Raw genomic sequence first — 8,469 nt, 5'->3', positions numbered from 1 at the left:
AATTTATTTTAAATAAAGAATGCAATGTTATTTAATAAATTCATTTAGAGTTTCGATCAAGTTATGGGACCAAGTGACGGAGCCGTTAAGGGTACTTGACGGGCCATCACAGTCCAATAGTACCTCTTTGTGTGAGGAGGACGAACCCAAGTGAAAAAGTATCATGTCGGGCCTGATTCTTGTATGCCACATACACCCTGCAAGTTACAGCGCTTCCTGAAAGATCGTACGTCATCTTAGCTCTTGCAGATGTTGTGCGCTAGGCCCTCACCTGCGCACCGAATCATTTTGGCGCGCTGTTTGTGCGGCATACGTGGCAACGTATGTATGATGCGCTATACGAGCTAACTGGGTTTGGGAATCATTATGAACCTTAATACAAGTGTCCTATTACATTAGCAACTTATAAGACAAGAAATATTTAAAAGTCTTATAAAGCCTTTTTCAAGCATCCACAACTTGAAGTGTCCTATTAAGTGATATGGTTATTAGGACCCAAAAACACCTATGTCTTATTCATGATAAAAATCTTACAGTTTTGAATTGTTGTCATTTTGTAATTTGATTAACTTACTATCTTTCATAAAATTTATTTGGATATTTTTTTAATTAATCTGTTTAATTATTTTGCAAAAATAATATATATTCAAAAATTTGGGTCCTTCAAAATTTTTGGGCCCAAGGAAATTGTTCATTTTATCTATGTCCGAAAACGCCTCTGTATATCATATGGAACCCCAAAAATTGCCCCGTCCTATTTTTGGGTTCCTTAGGACCCTTATTCACAAGGGTCCTAGAACTAAGGGTCCTATGATGACAGTTTTTTTTATAGTGACAACTGCCGCAACGCGCTGTCCAAGCTCTTCCTTTCTATAGTTAATACTTTCTCCGTTCCATAAATAGTACATAATGATATGCATAACGATCCGTCTCAAAACGACACTAACAAGTAGCAACCGGCTAGGATCTTACCCGACACGGTCCATCCCGGAAGAAGGATCCCTTCCCAACAGTCATCCGGCATCATCTCAGCAACTTTACTACGCCGGGCGAACGGCTAATCGGGAACGTTATATAAAAACCCATCCCGGATGACATACACGTAACCGGCATCATGTAGCCAGTCATGATGATTTTAACCGTGAAGAAACACTTGGAATAAATAGAAAGCAAAACCTTCCCGGCCAGACTGAAAGCACCGTGATGCCTTACCCGGGACCAACATGCCACCGGCACCGTCACCACTTCCCGGTTCGGTATTCCAACCCGACATAAGGAAACCTTCCCGGGTCAAACTTGCCATCTCGGATGAAGTGCACTGTCCTGGAACAGGCACTTCATCCCGGAAAGAACATGCACGCAAGTTGCATGCCACGTCAGCTCACGAATCTAGGAAAGTTTGTTAGGATCTGCTCAATTTTTCCCATGAAAAGGACAGGTGCCACGTCACCCCTCGGGATTGGCAAAGTTCGTTACAACCATGAAAGGGACATGTGCCACGTCATCATTCCCTCACAACATCTATAAATACGCTGACAAGATCATTCATTCAAGTAACGCTGGATGCATTAATGTTACTCTGCCCAAATTGATTACGGTAGCATTACTCCAGTCGTTAACTCGATTCCGATCGATGCTCCGATCATCGTCGGAATTAATCCTCACTATTAGATATTAACTTATTCGAATTCAATCGAATAAAATTAATTCGATCGATTGTTTTACGCCCTTGGAATCCAGATTCCAAATCGGGGTTAACACAATTATTGGAGTTAAAACATTCGACTAACTCTTTTTCCCAAATCAAGCACTCAAACTCGAAAACTTTTTTTTTCCAGTCGATTTTGGTTTGATCAGTACACAAACAAAAAATACCGAAATATTATAAGAGTATGTATTTTCTCTTTATTTTCTAGTTTTACCCTTTGTTTCTCCTTTAATCATATCTATATACATAAGCTTCTTATTTTTTTATATTTATGAAAGTGAATTATTAATTAATTTGTAATATTCAAAAATGAAATAGACTATTAATATTAATGAGAGAGGAGTAATCATTGAGGAAGAAAATTGAGAGAAGAAGTCACGATTGGCTTTGACTTGCACAAGCTATATCATCCGGTGATCTAGGTGGAAAGCTAAAGTTTGCTTGAGATCATTAGAGGACTGGTGTGACGAAGTTGCCGAAACAACCAAAAACTCGATACCAACTCCAATCTAAATGGCGGTGTAAAGCTAGAGTCGTCCGGCCACCTGCGAAAACCGACGACCAAATTGGAAAAATTGAAAATAGAGGTTCAAAATTCAAGTCGACAGGGAGTTTTAATCTTTCCCTTCCTTTGAAACAAATAATCTTTGGACCCTTTTCAGAAATTTTTAATGGTTGATACCATTATTAGTGGTATGCTCACTGTGCTGATGGAGAAACTAAACTCTGAAGAAATCTTCGGTTCCAAGTTAGACAAATTGAAGATAACCTTGGCCAGGATCCAACCTCTGCTTGCTGATGCATGTAAGAAGTACATAACAGATCGCACTGTTAAAGTGTGGCTAGAAGATCTACAGCACCTGGCTTATGACATAGAAGATTTACTTGATGAAATGGCCACCGTAAGTATGAGGAAGCAAGTTTAGAGACGAACAACATGGCAGCTCCAGCACGGGTAAGGTATTGAAGATCATCCCTACTTGCTGTATTAATTTCAATACAAGTAACATGAAGATGAGTTCTAAGCTAGATGAGATTGACATTAGATTGACTAAACTTTATGATCAGAAAAATAGTCTACATCTGAATGTCAATGTGGAAGTTGTTGTTAGATCCAATAGGAGTTATGAACATACTTCATAGTTTGAAATATTCCCCGGAATTGTGGGTCAGGGAGGGAATAAAGAGGAACTGCTCAGGATGTTGTTGAGGGATGAAGCATGTAAATCGAATTTTGTGTCCATAGTTGGTATGGGTGGGATAGGCAAAACAACTCTTGCCAAAGTTTTGTAAAACGACGAGATAGTTACTGATCACTTTCAACTAAGGGCTTGGGTTTGTGTTTCAGATGTTTTTGATGTATTCAATATTAGCCTGGCTATTTATCAATCTGTCAGTGGGGTAGATAGAAAATTTTATAACCTCAATGAGCTTCAATGGGCTCTTAGTGAAAAACTTTCAAAGAAAAGGTTTCTAATTGTTCTAGATGATGTGTGTTCTGAAAATTACTCGCTATGGAAACTCCTCAACAGTCCTTTTCTAACAGGGGCTCCTGGAAGTAGAATTATCGTGACATCCCTTAAGGAGATGGTTGCACGCATGATGGACTCTACACATATTTTCTGTGTGAATCTTTCGTCATATCATGAATCTCTATCCTTATTTGCTCAACATGCACAGGTTGATATAAACATCCTTTCACAACCCCAGCATGAAAGAGTTATTGATGCTATCCTTAACAAATGTAAAAGGATGCCTATAGCTTTGGTAATGTTAGGGAGGTATTTCAGTTATAGAACAAATGTTGAAGAATGGGATGAGGAGTTGAAAAGTGAGTTGTGGAATTTAAGGGAAGATGATCAATGGTTTCTTCCGACTCTAAAAATATGCTACTATGATCTGTCTCCTCGATTAAATCAGATGTTTGCATACTGTTCCATATTCCCTAAAGACTATGACTTCTATGCAGATGAAGTAATCCTACTGTGGATGGCAGAAGGGTTTTTGTACCAGTCAAATGCAGACATGTCTATGGAGAAATTTGGGCGTCTTTATTTTGACAAACTCGTGTTAAGGTGTTTTTTCAGTGTTCAGAGGATAAGTCGCGATACACAATGCATGACTTGGTATATGACGTCACCATGAGTGTTGCAGGAGAATTTTTGTGTGTGGTGGAAAGTGATGTCATTATTGGAGGCGACAATGGGTTAAAAATATCTGAGCTTAAGAACCTATCACATCTTCATGGTTGACTTTCCCTTGAGGGACTACATAAGGTGACAACTGTAAACGAAGCAAATGAGGCCAACTTACAGCAAATGAAGGATATAAATGATTTAGAGATGCAATGGAGTGATGTTTTCAATTCCAGGGATGAAAAAAACTGAATATCAAGTGCTTGAAAAGCTAAACCCTCATAATGAGTTGAAAACCCTAAAGATTATGTTCTATGGGGGAGTGAAATTTCCAAGTTGGGTCGGGGATCAGTCATTTGTGCAGTTAACAGAGCTCACATTACGTGGTTGTGAACATCGTACGCAGCTACCATCACTTAGACATCTAAGAGCACTTAAGAAGTTGTTTGTTGAAAGCATGAATAAGGTTGTCACTATAGGCCCTGAGTTACTTGGTTTTCCATTACTTAAAGTTTTGGAATTCAAAGATATGGAAGGTTGGGAGAAATGGTTTATCAACAGTGATGAAACTTGGGCCACCAAATCTTATGCTTGTCTTCATGAGATTTCATTGGTAAATTATATGAAACTTAAGGTAGAGTCAAAACAGTTGATACCGTCACTCAAGGTTTTACATATACAAAAATGCTCTACACAAGTGTTACAAAGCATGGTTGGTCTATCTTCATCAGTTGTTACACTGACTGTGGAGGATATTGTATGGCCTCAACTACCTGTACAAGTTTTAGAGAATCTTGTGGCTGTTGAAAATCTAAGCATCAAGTGTTGTGATGATATGAGATTTTTATGGAAATCAGGATCGAACACGTCCAACTTTCTAACTAGTTTACAAAAGTTGGAAGTGTCATTTGGTAAAATGTTGGTAACAATTGTAGATAAGGATGTTAGCATGGAATCTGTTAAAGAAGTGAATATCCATGACTGTGAGAGATTAAATCATTATGAATGTCCAAATAGTATTGAAAGGTTGGTAATTTGGGATTGTCCTTCACTCTCATCCTTGAACTTCCACTCAGAACTCGAGGTCACATTGACTCTATAGCTTCTTGACATTCGACGATGTGATAATCTCGAGCAAAATTAGAGTAGTGGCAAGGTTTTGTCGCCACTTGACTCACTTGATGTGGTTGACTGGCCTAATTTGAAGTTGTTTCCAGAGAAGGCTTTGTTCATCTCACGAGGTTGACAATTAGAGGCTGTAGTAACGTTGAATTCATTCCTGAGAATGGTTTTAGTTCACTTCCCCTTAAATATCTTGAACTCATTCATTGCAAAAATCTTAAATCTTTTCCTCATCAGCATTTGCCAAATCTTATATCTATGGAAGAGATGTTGATATGTCACTGTCCACGAATGAACGAAACCTTTCCTTGCGGGGTGTGGCCTTCCAACTTTAATAGCTTAATGCTACTTCATTCTTATGTATTCCACCGTCTATAACATTCCTAGAAATTAATGGTTTTAAGGGGCTGAGATCAGTTTCGGGTGGTCTAGATCACCTCAACAAACTTCGTCAACTCGTGATTGATTCATGCCCAACGCTTACTGATCTTCCAGAGAAGCTGCTTCCCTCAATCCATAGCTTAAAAATATATTTTTGCCTAAAACTGCAAGCAAAGTGTCACAATAGGAAAGGAAGATACCACCATATCATCTCCAAAATCCCTGATCTTGATAGTATTGTTTATTTTTTCAAAGGTATGCTTTTCATTCATGATCTTTTGACTTGCTAATCTTGATAGTATTGTTTATTTTTTCCCACACATCTCTTATTGATTATTATAAGATATTATTGATAAAGTTGGCTAATTAATGTGCTATACCACCTAGTTGATACTTCATAAGCTTACGTACCACTTTAAGTTTTATTGTCATCATGTGTACGTCTTTTTAAGTTATTACTACAGGTAAACAAAGCTTGTCTCAGTTCGGGTTAGTTGGAGAGGGCGAGTCCATTTTTTGACTCATATGTATTCGTTCTCATGTGATTGAGATGCAGAAACATGTATGTTATACAAAAGAATGTAACTACTTTTAGTCAATATAGTATAACTCCTCTATAATGGTACATTGGTACTAAAATTCTAATATTGAGGTTATAGTGTTATACAAAGGAATGTAACTACTTTTTATTCAAATCAATACTATCTGGACACTATCTACTCATAAGTCATAAACTATTGTATGGTATGTACGTGTCTATATGTGACGCCTTACTTGACCAACTGATCTTTTTTATATGTCTTGTGTAGAATTGCTGCAAGGATAAACAATGTTGCAGGCGCGATTGATCAATGAATACCCAAAAGAAAAAAAGGAAAGAAAACAAGTATTCGCAACTTTATCAGTTAAATAAGGTTTCACCATTTTGTGTAGTTAGTTGTCACGATTTCCACCTTTCATTCGGCGTGATGTCTGTTCTTGTAATCCTTTACTGGGTTACATAGTTTGATTGTTGTAATGTCTGTTCTCTTTTTTGTTTTTCTAGTAATGAATACCAGTGTCATACATTTATTATTAGTAGAAGTAGATGATAGTCGATGCTTATTTGTACTTGTGTAATGGTCTAAGTAGATGTACTCTCAAAAAGTGCTATGTTGTTAATGTTTGTAATTGGCTTATGTTTTTTATAATGTCATTTCAGTTTATCGATCTACAGATGTTTACACCTGTGAATGTCAAGATACATTTCATTCATTTTGAATCTTTATTAAACAGATATGCTTAATCTGGTCGATGGTTGATTTGGAAGATGAGTTACATTTATAGATGGTAATTGATCAGGCGATTTTATTTATTTTCATTTAATTTTTTTATCCATATTTATTTTGTTTTAGTTCATCTATATTCATATTCAATCAATGAACTAAGCTGATATCAATTAAATATTCAAAGAAATATTAAAATACTTTTTAATAATTTGTAATAAATGAAACAAAAACTTTATTGTAATAAATAATGGCATTATAAATATTCAAGCAGTGTAATTTTGACGTCAATTTAACATAATTTGTTAGAGTTACAAGCGAATGTAGATTTTAAATGAAATCTCTATATTTATTTGATTATATACACATGATTTTGTTGTAACCTATCGCTAGTAGTAAATTAACCTTTTTCAATTTAAATTTTGAAATATAATTTCATTTCCACTATAAATATTTAATGTTCACTTTTTTACACAATACTCATCAATTACAGTAACATTGCCTTACCACTACTTATAATTATAAATCTCTACAGTTCTTCACACCATCTAGAAAACAATCAAAATCACAATCCCCATCTCAATAATCAAAAGCGCAAGATATGTAATGGTGCGCCCTACAGTTTACACGCATTGAACATCTTAGCTCTATTTTCAATGAGGATACATTTTTTGCGTTCTGATGCTCTTCTAACTTCATTAAAATCTTCACATACATTCCATTCCTCAATGTTAACCTGCATTACACTTTCAAGACTTTTCCAAAAAATTATGTTTTACGTTGTCTTGATGAGCGCCATAGACATTGATAAGGACAGTCTCAGATGTTTTCCCGACTCACCTCCCTTTTATTGCAATAAAAAATCTTTTTGGACGGCTAGATTGATTGCAAATTAGCTTGGATCCCAAATCAGAAGAATCCCCCAACCCCGTATTACCATTTGCCGATTTAAAACAAATTCAAAACTTCAAGAACCCATAAACATTCAATGAATTTCATTTCTTATATTAAGTTGTCTCTTGAAATGCCATGATATCTGGAGTGTGGGTTGAAATCAAGAGTTTAAGCCAATTAGTTTATCTTTACCTTCGGCTTCTATCCTGATCAAGCAAAAATTGACCTGAGTGCAAAGATGTGAAGTGACTAATCTTCGGAAGAGGTTCCTCCGGTTAACGTGATGGAGATGAAGGGTGTTGTGGTGTTTGACTTTTGCCGAGCCTCCAAGGTGAGCTTAAAAGAGTGATCAGTGGTGGTAAGTGATTGTTGATTGTACCTTGAATGTGTGATTATGAGTAGTATTTATAGGCATAAGATGACGGTTACCAAAGATAACCACCATTAGCCCACTAACCCATGATTACCACTCCTGGAATCCTCTAATCATGCCCACTATCTACTCCACGTTCTCCTGATTTGTCAGACGGGCCAGCAGCTGAGCAAACCAAGTCAAATGATTAACGGCACGTTACGGGTGGTGTAGCTTAGGAACAAACGTGGCTTGAGAACAAAAACAAACGTGGCGTGAGAACAATGTTGACTTAGCAGTAATCTAGCCAGGAGCTGAAGCCAAACGTCCAGCTAGGAGATACGCCATGCGTCTCACGTGACGGCCATGGTGGGACATACGTCATTAAGTCCCCCCAGTTTGGTTGGAATCGAATTGTCTTTGATTGTAACCAAACTAAACTTGGTAAAATATTATAAAAAGCCATCATTACTGACACGCCGTAAACGTCAAATCCTGTTCCCCCATAGGGTGTGCTAGGGGATGATGTCAGCAATCATTACGTTTTACAGCTGTAAAAATGAAACGCCGCTAATCCAACGGCTGTGGTTCGACCTCCCTAGGACACGTGTT

General features: G+C 37.1%; 1 protein-coding gene across 1 annotated transcript; it reads left to right on the top strand.

Annotated features, from left to right (window-relative positions):
- The first annotated feature begins 2,379 nt into the window (after positions 1-2,379).
- On the top strand, positions 2,380-6,201 carry LOC139874859 (uncharacterized). Its single transcript, XM_071862255.1, has 6 exons — positions 2,380-2,610; positions 2,882-2,957; positions 3,057-3,682; positions 3,796-3,955; positions 4,080-4,869; positions 6,156-6,201. The coding sequence occupies exons 1-6, from the start codon at positions 2,380-2,382 to the stop codon at positions 6,199-6,201; spliced, it is 1,929 nt and encodes a 642-aa protein (XP_071718356.1).
- Positions 6,202-8,469: the final 2,268 nt, after the last annotated feature.

The sequence above is a fragment of the Rutidosis leptorrhynchoides genome, chromosome 11 (assembly GCF_046630445.1).
Source record: "Rutidosis leptorrhynchoides isolate AG116_Rl617_1_P2 chromosome 11, CSIRO_AGI_Rlap_v1, whole genome shotgun sequence".
NCBI lineage: Eukaryota > Viridiplantae > Streptophyta > Magnoliopsida > Asterales > Asteraceae > Rutidosis > Rutidosis leptorrhynchoides.
The sequence above is the reverse complement of the archived record's forward strand: the minus strand, read 5'-3'. Positions and strand labels throughout refer to the sequence as shown.

Bases quoted from the DNA above. Each gene is read 5' to 3' on its own strand.
- LOC139874859 (XM_071862255.1), top strand. From the start codon at position 2,380: ATGGTTGATACCATTATTAGTGGTATGCTCACTGTGCTGATGGAGAAA. The intron at 3,683-3,795 runs GTAATCCTACTG...GTGTTTTTTCAG, and splicing joins ATGACTTCTATGCAGATGAA to TGTTCAGAGGATAAGTCGCG. The intron at 4,870-6,155 runs GTTGGTAATTTG...TGTCTTGTGTAG, and splicing joins TGTCCAAATAGTATTGAAAG to AATTGCTGCAAGGATAAACA.